The sequence below is a fragment of the Miscanthus floridulus genome, chromosome 1, assembly GCF_019320115.1.
Source record: "Miscanthus floridulus cultivar M001 chromosome 1, ASM1932011v1, whole genome shotgun sequence".
In the NCBI taxonomy this organism is placed as follows: Eukaryota; Viridiplantae; Streptophyta; class Magnoliopsida; order Poales; family Poaceae; genus Miscanthus; species Miscanthus floridulus.
This window is the reverse complement of record NC_089580.1, coordinates 142,207,291-142,223,877: the sequence shown is the minus strand read 5'-3', so window position 1 is coordinate 142,223,877 and position 16,587 is coordinate 142,207,291. Positions and strand designations below refer to the sequence as shown.

Here is a 16,587-nt window from a genome sequence, read left to right as displayed (position 1 = left end):
AGTAAACACCAACGAGTAAATTTGTGTTATCGTGCGTCTGACTCGGATGGTGTACTAAAAAGACACAAGGTTTATACTGGTTCGGGCAGAATGTCCATGCGTCCACTTCGTGGCTGCTGCTTGTGTTATTAGCACTGGAAAGTTCGTAGTAGGGGTTACAAACGGGTGAGAGAGGGACATGTCCCAAGTCTCTGATGGAAAGGTCAAATGGATGCTGAGAGCTTGGTTACTGCTCAGCTATGTGTGATGAGATGAGTGGTGTGCTGAATCGATCGATCTCCTTAGTGGGGTGCCCTATCTTCCCTTTTATAGACCAAAGGGAAGCAGAGATTACAGATGAGAGAAAAGAAAAAAAAACCAGAGGCCAAGGAGGTCCTTCAAAGATGCCAGCTCTTCCTTTTCCTCTGAGTGAGCCCCACTAACACAGCAGACGGTGTCAGGGGTAGCTCTATGCTGGGTGCATGTTCGCTGATCCTGATAGGGCCGCGCTGGGCGTTTGTCCACTGAGGATGCCATGATCTGGCTTGATCAGCAAGTGGTCACGTCCCATCCCGCCCTGGTTGATGGCGCGATGGACCAGGGTGCTGATCTTCAGCCTTACGGGGAGCAGACGGCGCAATGACCACCCGCCCGCTACTGTAGATGATGCGAGTTCCCTCCTGGACCGTAGTGAATGTCGTATGCTTCCGTCAGGATCTGCGCCCAAGGGCAAATGGCGGCGCCCACAACACTGTAAGATAAATGTTGGTGCCTACAACACTGTTCGGGCCCTGACATGCCTGGGAGGGCTTAAAGCGCCCGTCTTATCATATCTTGATGGTACTTTCCTGCAAGCGTGCATGGTATGGTCCTCGGTATTGCGGTTTGACTTGAGTGCCCTGCCTTATCTACGCGTGTAGTTATGAAGGAGCAGCACACAGACGTCGGGCGAGGCGGAGTCTGCCCTCAAACGTCGGGCGAGGAGGAGCCATCCCCCGGACGTCGGGCGAGGCGGAGCTAGCCCCGGATGTCGGGCGAGGCGGAGTCTGCCCTCGGACGTCGGGCGAGGCGGAGCCGGCCCCCGGACGTCGGGCGAGGCGGAGCCAGCCCCCGGACGTCGGGCGAGGCGGAGCCAGCCCCCGGACGTCGGGTGAGACGGAGCCAGCCCCCGGAGGTCGGGCGAGACGGAGCCAGCTCCCGAGGGTCGGGCGAGGCGGAGCCAGCCCCCGGGGGTCGGGCGAGACGGAGCCAGCCCTTAGACGTCGGGCGAGGCGGAGCCAGTCCTCAGGAGTCAGCTTGAGGCAGGGCCCATGGTCTCGGCGGTCCGCCGAGGAGTAACCCGGCAAGCGGTGTAGTCGCGCTCTTGATTGCGCGGATGAATCAACGTTGACGGTCATTAGCTCCTCCTCCTCAGATACCCTAATATTGGTCCCCGACAGTTAGTATCTGAAGCTTGGCTTTGCTATCTGGTTTATTCTCTAGTTGTTTTCACCTTCCTTTTCACTTTGTTTGTCCAGGAAAGAAGAATGGACTTCCATTGCCACATACTTGAACCGACCAAGGTAAGCCTTTGCTTTATGCTGTGAAAGAGGGATCCAATAGAAATTGACAACTGGTTGCCAAGGGGGGAAAGACATTTAGGCCTTGTTTGGATGTTGTAGTGTTAAGAAACTATAGTATCTAGAAGCTGTAGTTTTAGAACCATTGATATGTAAAACCGTGGTTTAGAAAAAAGAGGTATAGAGTGGAGTTTTAAAATTTTTAAAAAGACTATAGTTTCAGCAAATACTATGGTATTCAAAACTATAAAGTTTGTTGCATCAAAACACTTCATGGCACTCTAAAACTAAAGTATTTCACAAAACCATGGTATTTTTTTAAAGCTCTAAAAATACTTTGTACCAAACTGGGCCTTAACTCTCAAAGTTTACAGAGATTTTTAGGGTTGCCAATCCTTGCTTTTGGTTTCTGGACCGAACGTTGTGGCCTTTGAACTGTGGACTGCCCAAATGGCGAGGCTATTACTCTTGCTCTGTTCCCAGATACTATCTTTGTTGTCAGTGCATGCAGGATAATAACAAATTAGTTCCTTTGCTTACCAAGGATGGTGTAGAATTTGGAGGACCGGTGTAGGTTCTTACTTGAGGCCATATCTTCCAGGGTGTGAGAGAGTGCACTTGCTGTCTAAAAATTGCTGATGATTGTTGCCGATTCAGTTCAGGTGCTGTCTTGTGCCATTGTCTATCGATGATGTCCATGCATCATGTCTGCCGCATGAGCCATGTGCCCATGACTCATGTTTGCAGATGCTGCATGAGCAAGCAGCAGGCCGACAAAACCTACACGCTACACAAGAGATTTTTGCTTCGCAGATTCACAACAACGGTAGAGCCTGGGCAATGGGCATTATGAGACCACAGATTCACATGGGCTCGCCTGCCGGATGCTGCATTGCCGCTGCTATTTTTCAACGCGTTTCGTTTACAGAACACACCGATGCCGTGTTGCTCATCCTTGCGAACATAGACGTGTCTGCATCGAGGGGTTAAAGTTTGCCGTGTCATATCGGACGGATGTTAACTGAAATGAATAAACATAAGCTAATTATAAAACTAATTGCACAGGAGTTAGAGAGCCGAATCTATTAAGCCTTAATTAATCCATAATTAGTAAATGTTTATTGTAGCACCACATTGCCAAATCATGGACTAATTAGACTTAATAGATTCGTCTCGCAAATTAACTTCAATCTATGTAATTAGTTTTATAATTAGCCTATGCTTAATATTTCTAATTGGTATCAAAGATTCGATGTGACGGGACTAAACTTTTGTACGAGGAAACAACACCGAGTCATTTCAGTGGCAAAGCCAAAAACTTGTAGGAGCTCATACGATTCTCATTATCTAAAGAGAGTTATTTAGAAAAAATCAATGTTTTTTCTTCATACAAAGGATTTTTTCCCCATGTTTTACTAAGAAGTTCAAACAACTGTCTGGGATGGTCTGGTTGTGCCTCCCCCACCGCTAAGAAAATATCGGATGACTTCATTGCACATCAACTGATTCCAGATGGGTCTGCTCGAACCAAACGAAGAAAAGAAAATTTAACAAGTTCCTTTTTAGTATATTGAACAACTTAAAAACAGGTCTACGAAGTCAGTTGTGCAATACGTCAAAGTTTGCTAGTATGGTACGATATGATGAAGGAGCTAAAGCTGGTCTTTGGCGTTCTTCCTATCAAAAGTTGCAACAGCTTTCGTTTCTTTTGAAGGTGGCTGGGCTTTTATGAGATTGTATGGGCTCCGCTCCCTCTACTACTTTCTAGCCGAGTATGGGCCTTGTTTCTGTGTGCACAGACAGCAACAGTACATGATACTTGATTCTTCGGCTTCAAGAACCAAGCTCAATGCTCGGGGTTATCACAACGGAATCCAAGAAAATGCCCAAAAACAATGTTAAACACTTCCTAATCTTCAGTATTTTATTACTTCACTGGTCCAATGCTAGATAACTTGAATCGTATGAACCTTGGTGGAATACATACACACATGCATTTTCTCCTATATAAATGCTCGAAAGATATATTTCACAACGAGAATCAGCTAAGTGAGGCTTAGCTCGCCAAATAAATCAGTTTAATTACCCCCAAACGGTAAAAACCTGATGGATTTTGCAACAAGCAGCAAAAGAACTTTAAAATTTGTTTAATTATTATCTCTTAAAGGTAAAAACCTATTGGATTTTGCAACAAGCAATAAAACTTCGAGATTAATATGCAAAAACACTGCATACATTGGTACGACAGTAGAGTAATTTTTTTGTTAAAAGTATAAATATTGAGTCGAACAGCCAACTAACATCGAGATCCTCCAGAAGCTGGGGCCTCGGAATATATCATTTGGTCACTCGATTTCGCCCTTCAATTTCTTGGGTCCACTCGTCCAGATTCAAATCTCGCTGGTGGCAATGGTGGGTGTCGCTGATGCGGCAACGAGCGTGGTGCACACACCGCACACCACATGCCACGCAAACCAACCGGCTCCCTCCAACGGCTCAGCGAGACAGACCCCAGCTGTCATAGAGCCACCCCGTACGTACTCCCAGCGCAATCACTATCAAAGTCCTCGGGCCCGCCCCCAGATGTCTCCGCGCTCCGTCGAATCGCCAGCTCGGACACACCCAATCGCGTGAGGCCACAGTTTGCAGTTCCACACCGTAGTTGAGCGACAACCCAACCACTCCGTCACAACCGTCCACCCCACGCATCAAGATCCGCGCGGCGTGTGCCACCCTCGTGATCGATCCCCCGCACCCGGATCGACCAGAATTTGAAATGCTGTGCTCAAAAAGAGCCGTTGCACGTTTCCAAAATCCGCCAGGTGGGCCCCTATCCCGCTCCTGCCCCGCGAGTCAGCCTCCCCGGTCCGCTTGGATCCAACGGCCAGAGCGGGGCCCACCGGCGCCCCCAACGCCCAAATTCGAAAGCACCAATTCTAATCTAGCGTGCGTTTTTAGCCCTTGTTTAATTCCAAGAATTTGGATTTTGGGGCTACCGTAGCACGTTCGTTTTTATTTGGCAAATAGTATTCAAACATGGACTAATTAGGCTCAAAACGTTCGTCTCGCAATTTCCCACTAAACTATGCAATTAGTTTTTCTTTTCATCTATATTTAATGTTCCATGTACGGGCTGCAAACATTCGATGTGACAGATACTGTAGCAACTTTTTAAAAGTTAGGGTCGAAGTAAACAAGGGCTTGATACCACTCTCGGATGGACTCTCCCCCCACAGCAGCATCAATGCCCGGCCTTTAGCGGCGTCCCCGATCTGATGCTCCCGGCCGCCTCCGTCCCTCGCCGCCGCCGCCGCTTGTGGCCTCCGCTTCGTCCGCGCCGCGCGGCCGCCTCGAGCTCGAGACCGCGTCGGTAAGCACGGAAGCACCTGCCTTTCTCTCCCCCCTCTCGATTCGCTTCACGAGTAGACGAATGCTTTCGATCCGAGGACGCCGCCACTGACCTTAGGATTTCATGAGTTGATAGTCTGTTCCGCTCAGGTGTATTTTTCTTGTTTGATCTGGAGCAGGCTGTATCGGTGACTTTCTCTTTCTTTTGGGGATGCTGCGGAGGGAACGCTGAGGAGCGGCGAGGAGTTTTGATTCGGGTGTAGAGAGTTTCTAGGACCTATGGGGCCCGAGAAGGGTGGAGCGAAGGTTATTGGCGGCGGGGGAGGAGGCGGCGGGATCTTCAACCTATTTGATTGGAAGCGAAAGTCACGCAAGAAGCTGTTCTCCAACTCGCCCGGTATGTGTTTGTTAGAATGCCTCGCTTCCTGGAAGAGTTCTTGTCTCTGATTAATGATTTCTTAATCTGGTCTCGCGATCTGTTCGCAGAGGGGTCCAAGCTTGTCAAGAGGAGCGATGAAACCTTGCTGTCAGGGCGTCTCCACTTGGTGAGTAATCTTTGGGCAGTCTGGCTCTGAACAGCGATTCGTTGTCGCTGTTATACTTGTGAAGGGGATTGCGTTCACTAATGTCTAGGTGGATGCATTTGTGTAGGGTGATGAAGATGAGGGGATTGGTGTATCAAGCTTCAAGGGGAGCAGCGACTACAGCTGTGCGTCTTCAGTGACCGATGAGGAAGGGCGTGAGATGAAGGCGCCAGGTGTGGTGGCCAGGCTCATGGGCTTGGACGCCATGCCCACCTCGGGTGTTCCAGAACCGTACTGCACACCGTTCCGAGACACAAGGTCGTTCAGGGACAGCCACAGCCTCAAGAGGAGCCCTGAGTACTCCATGAATGACCAGTTCGGTCATGTTCCTCGAAGAGTTGATGGCTATATCAGGAAACCATTGGATCTCAGAGCACCGAAGATGCCAAGCAGCCCGATTGAAAGGTTCCAGATGGAAGCATTGCCACCAAGGTCCGCAAAGCACCTACCAATGTCTCACCATAGGTTGTTGTCCCCCATCAAGAATCCAGGTTTCAGTTCAGCGAGGAACGCTGCCCAGATCATGGAGGAAGCAGCCAAGATTCTTCAGCCAAGGGCACAAGCCAGCTCTAGGGAGAAAATCTGCTCTTTTAGCCCGGCACGAATTCCTTTGAGAGTTTCGGAGCCAAGAGAGAGCATCCCTCCTTCGCAGAGGACTGTGCCTCTGAAGCCGCAATCATCCAGGACCGCTCCTGAGCTACCAGATGTGAGGTTCTCCAGAGCACAGCAGATGAACCGAAGCTGGAATAGCGAGGAAGATATTGTCATATTCAGATCTTCGATTGATTCTTATGAGCTTAATAATCCTAGCTGTTTGAATTCGAAGAACAACAAGGAAAAGTCTATTTCTTTGGCAGTCCAAGCAAAGAACAATGTCCAGAAGAGGGAAGGCGTAACTGGTTCTGGGAGGAATTCAGGATTACAGAAAGAGCACGATGAGCACAGAGCAAACCAACCATGTAGGAGTCAGTCTAATCTCCAGAGAAACAAGCAGCAAAAGAAGCCATCATCATCTGGCACTTCTTCCCCTGTCCTTCGGCAAAATAATCAGAAACAGAATTCTTTGGTAACCAGAGGTAAGGTGGCACCAAACAAAACTGTCTCAACACAGCAAGGCAGAAAGCTGATGGCAGGAGATTCCTCTTCTGGGAAGATCAAGGGTGGAAGCAAGATATCTAAAGTTGGTGGCAGAAAAGACATCGTGGAAAGCATAAGTGGTGATAGAGAAGGATCTTCGTCAAACAACAAAGACTTCCCACAGAAGAAACGGTTGATAGAGAGGAACTCCACCAACGAGAAGGGTACATTTGTGCCTGAAAAAACACTGGGTAAACTTAAGAAGCAAGTTCAGCCTAATGTTGTTATGGATGAGCACATTAAGTGGAACAAGGAAAGTAAAGATACTACAGATGTTGTGTCATTTACCTTCACCTCGCCTTTGGTCAAACCATTGGCAGGACCGTCCAGACTGGCGGGTAAGTGGGATACAAGAAGCAATCTTGATATGGATGCAGGATGTGATAAAGATGATTCAGATAACAAGGCCGAAGGGCTGTCATCAGTGGGTCTGAACTTTGTAAATGGTGATGCATTGAGCCTTCTCCTAGAAAAGAAGCTGAAGGAGCTAACATTAAAAATTGATCCATCAATCACCTTTACGAGGGGTGACACATTTGTGCCTGCTACTTTTACCTTGGAGGAACCACCAACCACTTCATGCAGCAATTGGGGCTCGGAAAGTGGAGTATTTGACTGTAGCCCTTCTGAAGTGAAACCTTCTCAATATGATTATTGCCCTTCAGCTCAGTCATCTACAAAAGGCCAAATTTTCCGAGGCAGTAAAATAAAGGTACATATTTGTTTGCATTACCTTATGGTATATATCACAACAACAATTCCTGATTATGATGAGTATCTTTGTGAATAATATGATAGCACGGCAATACAATCTAATTATAGGAACTATCATTTTACATTTGCACCAATAATTTCTTTCTGAAGTGGATTTTGGGAAGGATTCCATGTCATAGTAGAATAGTGTTATTTCTCTGCTCAATATGTTTAATTGTTTATGGCTTAATGTTATTACTGAAATCTGCTTGTGAAAGAATTTAAGGCACCTCTGTAGCTGTTCCCTGGTGACTATTCTAGTGGCAAGAATTGGATTTCATCAATGTATTGTGTTTGACATAATCATGACTCATGCCATGGCACCAACGTTTTGCACAAACTTTCTGGTAGTTGCCTCTTCTGTGGTGCTTGTCTCTGAGCTTTAGTCACAGCTCCTTATAAATATACACAAGACCCTCTCTGCTGATCCCATCAAGAGGAAGAATTAACATGTGGAGTAATGAAAATGGCAGCTTTGTTCTAACATGTGGAATAATGAAAATGGTAGGGAGTTTTCTTTGTTTTGGATATGCTAAAGGCTCCTTAGTAACTTAAGATTTACATTCTGGAGAGTCAAAAGTGTGGCCCTTACTATGTGTGGCAGTATAGTATGTAGCATGACTGAACGAATCCTTATCAGCTTATGTGCCACTTTCTAGTGTAGTTGCAATTCTAATACAATATTTCACATGCATTTAGGTGGAAGAACAAGAAGAATGCAGCAGCATAAGCAATGCAAGGAAGGAACAGGAAAATGATGATCTAAGTCCCCTATCTGTGCTTGAACCAACCTCTCTAAGTGAGAGTTGCTGGTCTTCCGAGTGTTCAGGCAGCAGCAGTGGTAATTCAGCTAACATGAATTTCTGCTATTTCTTGAACTGTTGACATTTTTTTACCCCTGAACATTAATCATTTTTGCCTCATGACAGGGGGTAAGGGTTATTCATCACTTTTTGATGTTAAGAATGCCCAAGGGAATTTCTTGATTAACCCAGCATCAGTTGATATTGAGGCAAAGACAACAGACTCAGCCTCTTCCGCTTCAATAGATACATCAGATATTTCAGATGTCACCCAATGTTCTAAAAGATCAAGACACACAGAGCTGGAGTACATTGCAGATGTGCTAAGCAATGTCAACTTGACAACAGATGAACTGGGATCACTCTTTGTCAATCAGGATAGATCAGCTTTGGACCCCCTTCTCTTTGAGAAAATGGAGAATATGCATGTGTATACACAAGGGAAGGAGCCTTTTTGCCGTCGAGGGTACAGGCGGCTGTTGTTCAACTGCATAAATGAATGCCTGGAGACAAGACGCATGACCTACTTCCAGGCAGGATATGCAGCGTGGAGCAAAGGAGCAGCAACGCTGAGCCGGGGCATAGAGGCCGAAGTCTGCAATGAGATCACCAGTTGGAAGAGCATGGGAGACTGGATGGAGGATGAGCTTGTCGACAAGGACATGAGCAGTGGACTGGGCACATGGGTCGATTTCCGGGTGGAGGAGTTCGAGGCTGGTGAGGAGGTGGAGAGCCACTTACTGAGCTCACTGCTTGACGAGGTCATCGGCGACATGGTCGTGAGACGACGGCAGGAGTGTATATTTGTAATTTGAGATGAATCCTGTAGTTGTTGCTCTGTAATTTTGTTTCATTTTGTTGTTACATATCCCCTATTTATTCTGTCACCCAAGACATGTTCAAATCAGTGATAAATGTTATTTACCCAATGGGATAGAAAGTTCATCGATCGCTTTCAGCTTGATTACTGAATGAGCTTGCCCTGCATGACATGGTTTCTGAAGTTTTTACCTCTGTCATAGGGAACTCTATGGCCGTTTCTACTCGTAGTTCAATCAAGACTTCCCTGTGTCTGCTGCAACAATGCATTTACAAGGGAGGAAAAAGAAAGCATTGTGTTGTGCCATCGATCGCTTTCAGCTTGATTACTGAAAGAGCTTGCCCTGCATGACATGGTTTCTGAAGTTTTTTACCTCTGTCATAGGGAACTCTATGGCCGTTTCTACTCGTAATTCAATCAAGACTTCCCTGTGTCTGCTGCAACAATGCATTTACAAGGGAGGAAAAAGAAAGCATTGTGTTGTGCCTCCCACGTTCACGTTGTGGTGCATTGCGATGGACCTGTAAGTGTCAGAATAATGTGGCTGGCCTGCATAAATCGGCGTGGCATTATAGCACAATCAGATCTTTTCATAGGCTCGCCGACAGGTCAAGCCGGTATGTCAGAATTATTGGAAGTCAGTTGGTTTTATTTCTTCAGGTTTGATGTAGTGTCTCATTGTTGGTGTGGTTCAGAGCGTATCTCCCACACTCAGTGTAAGTATCACTTGATCTTTTACCAGGTCAGAATACAATCATTCAGTGATGTAGCTTATAATTTCTCTAATCACAGATATAAGTCCATAAAAAATGTCTCAAATTAATTCTCTTAAGTTTTGCCATATCTATCTAAACTTTATATTTTTGTGATCTAAATTTAACATAGATTAATGAAACAATATTGGCACTACTAGATTAATAATTTAAAATTATAATAATTTAATAATTTAAAATCCTTTTGATTTAATATTATTTTTTATAGATATTGCTTCTAATAAAGAAATTATCTGTTCGTAATTGATTCATTTCATTTCTTGGCAGTGGCAAAACTGTTAGTGTTTCTCTTTGGAATGATCTTGCTACTACGACTGGCCAAGAGCTTTTGGACATGGTTGACAGTTCTCCCGTCGTTGCGATGAAGAGCCTAAAAGTATCTGATTTCCAAGGTATGTCATCTAATCTCTGTTTAATCTTCTTCCTGGAAATAAGTTACTGAAAGTGCTTCGTGATGATTGTGGTGCTGAAATTTGTCTTGTAGGTGTGTCTCTTTCAATTATAGGCAAAAGTACTCTTGCAATTAATCCAGAACTACCTGAGTCTCAGAATCTTAAACCATGGTAGTACTCTCCTGAATAATGTGAGCTTGTTGTATGTTTTTAATCACTATAGTATGCAGGAGGCAAAGATACTTCACTGGCACCAATTGCTGCAGAAATGGGTGCCACACGGGCTGGTGGCTTGAAGTCCATGTATTCTGATAGAGTTTTTCGGTCTCACATCACCAGCGATCCTGCTATGGGCCAGGAAAAGGTACTATCCTGAATATTCACTGAAATATGATAGTACTATTTATATCTTTAACGGGGGAATTGCAAATTTGGAGAAGCCCCAATTTGACTTGTTTTTGCTTTGCAGCCTGTTTTCTTCAGTTTGAATGCCATCATAAGCCACATCAAGCCTGACCAGAATATGTGGTGCCGTGCTTGCAAGACCTGCAACAAGAAAGGTGACTGAAGCTTTTGGATCTGGATACTGGTGCGAGGGATGCAAAAAGAATGCCTCTGAATGCTCACTTAGGTAAAATCGTTAGCAGAAGCCTGCTACTGTTATCTATTTGGTGCCAAATCTGATTGTTTCCCTTCGTCCTTCAGATGCATAATGGTCATCAAGGTTTCTGATCCCACTGGTGAGGCATGGGTTTCCGTGTTCAACGAACATGCAGAGAAGATCATTGGCTGCAGTGCCGACGAGCTTGATCGGATCAGGAAAGAGGTAAAATTCTGCAATCTGAGTAGAGCAAATACTCTGGGTTGACAGCATTGAATTTCTGCTGTTTCCTTGTTTGCCTTGTCCCTGATAGTGGGTTCGCCGCCATTGTTGCAGGAGGGGGACGACAGTTATGTTCTCAAGCTCAAGGATACATGAACGAGAAAAGGCAGAGGATCACCGTGAGGAGTGAAGCACCCGATCGACTACGCAGCTGAATCCACTTTCAGCTTGACTACTGAATGAGCTTGCCCTGCATGACATGGTTTCTGAAGTTTTTACCTCTGTCATAGGCAACTCTATAGCCATTTCTACTCGTAATTCAATCCAAGACTTCCCTGCGTCTGCTGTAACAATGCATTTACAAGGGGAGGAAAGCACTGTGTTGTGCCTCCCACGCTCACGTTGTGGTGCGTTGCGATGGACCTGTAAGTGTCAGAATAATGCGGCTGGCCTGACTTGGTGGTAATAAACCGTTGCGATGGACCTGTAAGTGTCAGAATAATGCGGCTGGCCTGACTTGGTGGTAATAAGCCGCCTGACTTGCGGTAATTTTAGTCGCTGTCCCATCGAATATTTGAATATATGTATGGAGTATTAAATATAGATTAGTTACAAAATTAATTGCATAGTTTGCGACTAATTTGCGAGACGAATCTTTTAAGTCTAATTAGTCCATGATTTGATAATGGCGTGCTACAGTAAACATGCGATGATGATGGATTAATTAGGCTTAAAAAATTCGTCTCGTAGAGTACTGACGAATTATGTAATTTATTTTTTTATTAATATCCGAACACCCCATACAATATTATCTCAACATACCTCCTAAATTTAAATTTTAATCAATTCATCCAAACACCACGGCGTGTCATTATAGCTCCATCAGATCTTTTCATGGGCTCGCCGACAGGGCAAGCTGGACGTGGTCGAGTGAGGCCAGGTCTACGGGTCTAGTAGGCGCTAGAACCCATCATATATTGTCCTGCATTATTTGCTCATACTGTCAGGATCCTGTCTTGAAAGTGATTTTCATTCGATGTTCGCGATATACTCCGTATAAGATAAGTGTACCTTACTAGCCTAGTAGGTGTTCCAGTATGAACTTCCTCCACTGACAGTTGCATTGCATGCATGATCTCTTGTCACACCGGCACAAGTCTCGATAGTTTGCATCTGTTTTTTTTTTGGTGCCAGTTTGCATCTGTTGAGCTAGGAAGGAGTTACGTGCGTCTGGTGGCATGCCATGTCCGAAATGGTCACGTCAGGTCAGGATGCATGATTCTTAATAATCGGTACTTACTGTTCGCAGGTCAGAATTTATGGAAACATGTTTTTTTTTCTGCTGAGCTGGCATCGTGGTGCAGTACAAAGGCCTAGTTAGCACGATTGTGTCCACAAGAGCACGGCTCAGTCCGATTGGTGTGAGGATGATGAGCCCAACTTGTCGGCGAATTGCACTTGCACCTGTGTTAAGTTCGTCAGCCGTGGTTAAAATTTATGGGCTACGGCAGGCGATCGTCAGCCAGAAGAGAGCCAAGAAGAAAACGCTAGATGGCTGAGTTTTACATTACATTGTTAAATGGCATCGCCCAATTGGCCAATTACTAGTAACGAGGGGAGCGAACAGCCGTGGCTTCCCCTTGGGGCGACCATAGCAGAAGGTCTAGGTCGCGTTTCTTATGATTTGGCCGTTCCGTCCCTTCCAAAGATTCCACAGAAAGGAGCTAATCCCCATGGATTGACACACCTGTCTTGCGCGCTGGCGGGAGAAGAAAAGATGCGTGACCTGATCCTCCCTAGCTCCCTGCAGTAAATAAAAGGCAAATCCAATCGGGCCAACCCGTTGGGCTGAGTGGCTGACGCCGCCTCACCCCATGTCGGCATGTGGCCATGTGAAGTCCAACAAAATTAGATTTTTCGTTTTATGATTTTTCTGTGATTTACTGTGATTTTTTAAAAAAAATCAGCCAAAATAAAAAAGAAGAAGATAAAACCACCTTTGAAACCCACCTATAACCAAGTTAGGGAGATAAAATGAATGATTTTAAAAGTTGAAGGAGTTGGTTTATCCTGTTTACAAGTTCAAAGAGAAATAACATGGACTTTTCCTATTTCAGAATTGCTATCTTGTGCCCGGTTGTTTCATCCGGCTCCAGCACCTGGATTTCTGGCCGTGCGATCGCATCAGCAGGCAAGCGTGGGGACCGATAGATGCATTGCAGTCTTGCAGAGGGAGAAGGGCAACCGCATGCAGCCGCGCGTCAGGAGGAAGGCGTGGGGACCGGTTTAGGGCATGTTTAGTTCCTAAAAATTTTTATGCAGTACTTGTCACATCGAATCTTGCGGCACATGCATGGAGTACTAAATGTAGACGAAAAAAACTAATTACACAGTTGGACGAGAAATCACGAGACAAAACTTTCGAACCTAATTAGTCCATAATTAGACACTAATTACCAAATACAAACAAACGGGCTACAGTACCCAAAACCAAAAATTTTTGGCATCTAAACGCGGCCTTAGCTTGCAGAGAGAGAGGAAGGGCGTGGGGCCCAAGCGCCTGCGCGTCAGTAGGCAGGCGCCGATAAAGGCTACACCTAGAAGCCTATGCTGGTACCTTTTTTTTCTTTTGTTGTTATTTTGTATTTTTCTTTTCATTTTGTCTAATTTTGTTTTTTTATCTTTGTCAATTTCAGTTTTATTTATTGCTTCTCGATTTCAGTTTCATTATTTCAGTTTTTTTCATTTTCAGTTATTTGAGTTTGTTTTTTTTAGTTTCAGTCAATTTTTTTATTTCTTAGTTTTAGTTTTTAGTCAAAAAATTTTAATGTTTTTTTAATTTTATATAAGATAGTGTAAGCGAAACATTTAGTTGCTGCCCTTTAATAAATGTGGTCCAATTTAGTAACTTTCGGTTGTCAGATTAACAGCCTATTCGCTGGTTGGTTTCAGCCAGCCCAAACCAGTCAGCCAACAGTGTTTTCCTCTCGCAACAAACCAGCACCAGTCAGCCCAAACCAGCCCAGAAACCAACCAGCGAACAGGCCGTAATTGCCGATGTGTCTATTTGCCTGTAGTTTTGTTTGACCGTTGGATCCACATCATAGAGTCTAAAATTCGTTTGTTTTTGTTTGCTCCAACAGTTGTTTTTTTATTTCTTAGTTTCAGTTTCAATTCAATTTTTTTAATGTTAGTGTAAGCGAAACATTTAGTTGCTGCCCTTTAATAAATGTGGTTAGATTTAGTAACTTTAAGTTGTCAGATTGATTGCCGATGTGTTTATTTCTTGACCGTTGAATCTATATCATAGGGTTTGATATTCGTTCGTTTTTGTTTGCACCAACAGTCGTTTCTGGGTCTAGAAGAATCCGGTTGTTTTTTTCTCTGCCAACAACCGATTGTTTGGAGCACTAAAACAACCGACTATTGCGTAGACAGACTCTTTATAGCCTCTCCCCTCCCTCCCCTTCCCAGTTCCCACCACCTCCACCGCCACTTCACCTCAGCCAGGTCAACCCGGCGCAAGGAGCACGAACAGCCCAGCGGAGCAAGCGCAACCGCAGACGCTGGCCATGGACGATGACATCGACAGCTCCTGCTCCACCCCGTTCGCCAGCGCGCCGTCCAGCCCCGGACGTCCCCACGCCATCGGCGGCGGAGGCTACTTCTTCAGCGCGCCGGCCAGCCCCATCCACCACCTCCTCCTCTCGGCCTCCGCGACTCCCGGCGCCGCCGGTGGGCCGCGTGGGTGCGCGTGCGACGCGGAGTTCGAGTTCGGCGGGCCTGGCGGGCCCATGATCTCCGCCGACGAGCTCTTCCACAACGGCCAGATCCGGCCGCTCGCCCTGCCCCCGCTCCCGGATCTCGACCCCGGAAGCGACGACGACGACGACTGCGGCGGAGGCGCGGCGCCGACGCGCGGCCGCGACCTCACGCCCCGGAGCGCGTCCGTGCACCGCCGCGCGCGGTCCATGTCCCCGTTCCGCAGCGCGTCGCCACGGCTCAAGCTGATCAATGCGCTCGTCTCGGCGCCGGATCTCGGCCCCGGCCCCGCCGCCGACGCGACCGGGGGGACGCACGGGGAGGCCGCGCCGCCGGTCACCGCCTCGTCCCGCTCGTCCTCGTCCTCCTCCACGTCGTCGTCGTCCTCGTCGGCCGCGTCGTCGTCGGCGCGCGGGTCCCGGCGGTGGGTGTTCATCAGGGACATGCTCCTCCACCGCAGCAAGAGCGAGCCAGGCAGCAGCCGCGTTAACTCGCGCGACGCCGGCCCCGGGGCGCCCGCCGCCGCCGGCGCTACCAAGCCCGAACGAGCCTGGCCGTTCTCGCCGGCCTGGGTAGCCAGGGACAGGCTTGCCGCGAGGCTGCGCCCATCTCGCGCGCCGCCAGCGACGGAGGCCTCCGGCGGCGAGGATGCCCGGCCGCGGGCGCAGGGCAGGGGCCGTCGGCGACGTTCGACCACGGTGGCGGCGGCGCACGAGAGGCTCTACGCGGCTCCGAACCGCGCGCAGGCGGAGGAGATGCGGCGGCGCACGTTCCTTCCCTACCGGCAGGGCCTCCTGGGCTGCCTGGGCTTCAGCTCCCGCGGCTACGGCGCGCTCCACGGGCTCACCAAAACCCTCAACCCCGTATTCTCCCGGTGAAAAAGTCGCCGTCCAAATGCTCCCCAAAAAAAGTAAAAATCGAAAGAAAATCAGAGATCAGACCAGGAGCTTGAGAAAAGGTGTTGGGCCGACTTGATTAGCCACCTGTTCGTCGTGTTCATGGAATGTATGCGAGCATTTTTATCTTGTTGTTTGTATATAGGCGGTCTAGCAGTGTCAGTGTTGAGTTCGGAGTGGAAGGTAGTTTGCCGATGGTCACGTCAAGCAGAGAATAGAGATGCAGACATGCAATGCAATCGATAAATATGGCGCGAAAGCAGCCGCTGGCGCCTTTTCTGTGTGCTGTGCGTGCTAGTGTGCCCTTGTATAAAGCGTGTGCTGCTGCAGCATCTTGGAAGCAATCTCACTACAACAGATTTGTAGTACGTACTCCGGTACGTATCGCTCCTTCAGCTCGTAGTTGCGTCCACGTTACCACGTAGCAACAAGGTAAAGGTATCCAGCTTAGCTGATGAAGCAGCTTGTGTCCGACGGGCAACACGTCGTAAAATACGTGTATTGTTACTGGGGCTGGTATACCGTATACGTCGTACTGGTAGTAGCTCTTTTCTTGCTGGGCGTGGTCGTAGTTGCGCAGAGATTTTTTTTGCCCCCTGTCCGAGAGGCGTACGAGCACTGCAAGTCTGCAACCGTCTTTGCACCTCCTTTACGCCCCCCCCCCCCGCTTTTCGGATCCGGTACGGTACGAACAAAAAGATAGGCACACGTAGCGTAGTCCTCCTTAGGTTCTTCTTCAACAATCACAGACACGATTTCAAAAAAAAAAAACAATCACAGACACAGGCACGACGCCATCGGCATCGACAGGAACATCTCCTTTCCCGTCGTCAAGGCTCAAGATGGATCGATCGGACGTCGATACCAGTAGATCCGGCGAGCGGAAAACCGGATTAGCTAGCTGCGCTCGGATCGCAAGCACTGCAGCATCGGCATGGGCATGGCGCCGCGCCGCCGC

General features: G+C 47.4%; 3 protein-coding genes across 3 annotated transcripts; all 3 read left to right on the top strand.

Annotated features, from left to right (window-relative positions):
- The first annotated feature begins 4,765 nt into the window (after nt 1–4,765).
- Nucleotides 4,766–9,092, top strand: LOC136496029 (uncharacterized). The gene is made up of 6 exons (XM_066491776.1): nt 4,766–4,908; nt 5,066–5,283; nt 5,373–5,431; nt 5,538–7,319; nt 8,060–8,201; nt 8,290–9,092. The coding sequence occupies exons 2-6, from the start codon at nt 5,166–5,168 to the stop codon at nt 8,976–8,978; spliced, it is 2,790 nt and encodes a 929-aa protein (XP_066347873.1). The 5' UTR covers nt 4,766–4,908; nt 5,066–5,165; the 3' UTR covers nt 8,979–9,092.
- A 507-nt stretch (nt 9,093–9,599) lies between these two features.
- On the top strand, nt 9,600–11,405 carry LOC136496040 (replication protein A 70 kDa DNA-binding subunit B-like). The gene is made up of 6 exons (XM_066491783.1): nt 9,600–9,699; nt 10,024–10,148; nt 10,379–10,512; nt 10,618–10,779; nt 10,854–10,974; nt 11,086–11,405. The coding sequence occupies exons 2-4, from the start codon at nt 10,091–10,093 to the stop codon at nt 10,714–10,716; spliced, it is 291 nt and encodes a 96-aa protein (XP_066347880.1). The 5' UTR covers nt 9,600–9,699; nt 10,024–10,090; the 3' UTR covers nt 10,717–10,779; nt 10,854–10,974; nt 11,086–11,405.
- A 2,085-nt stretch (nt 11,406–13,490) lies between these two features.
- On the top strand, nt 13,491–15,943 carry LOC136496020 (uncharacterized). The gene is made up of 2 exons (XM_066491773.1): nt 13,491–13,584; nt 14,446–15,943. Exon 2 carries the CDS (start codon nt 14,544–14,546, stop codon nt 15,609–15,611), a length of 1,068 nt encoding a protein of 355 aa, XP_066347870.1. The 5' UTR covers nt 13,491–13,584; nt 14,446–14,543; the 3' UTR covers nt 15,612–15,943.
- Nucleotides 15,944–16,587: the final 644 nt, after the last annotated feature.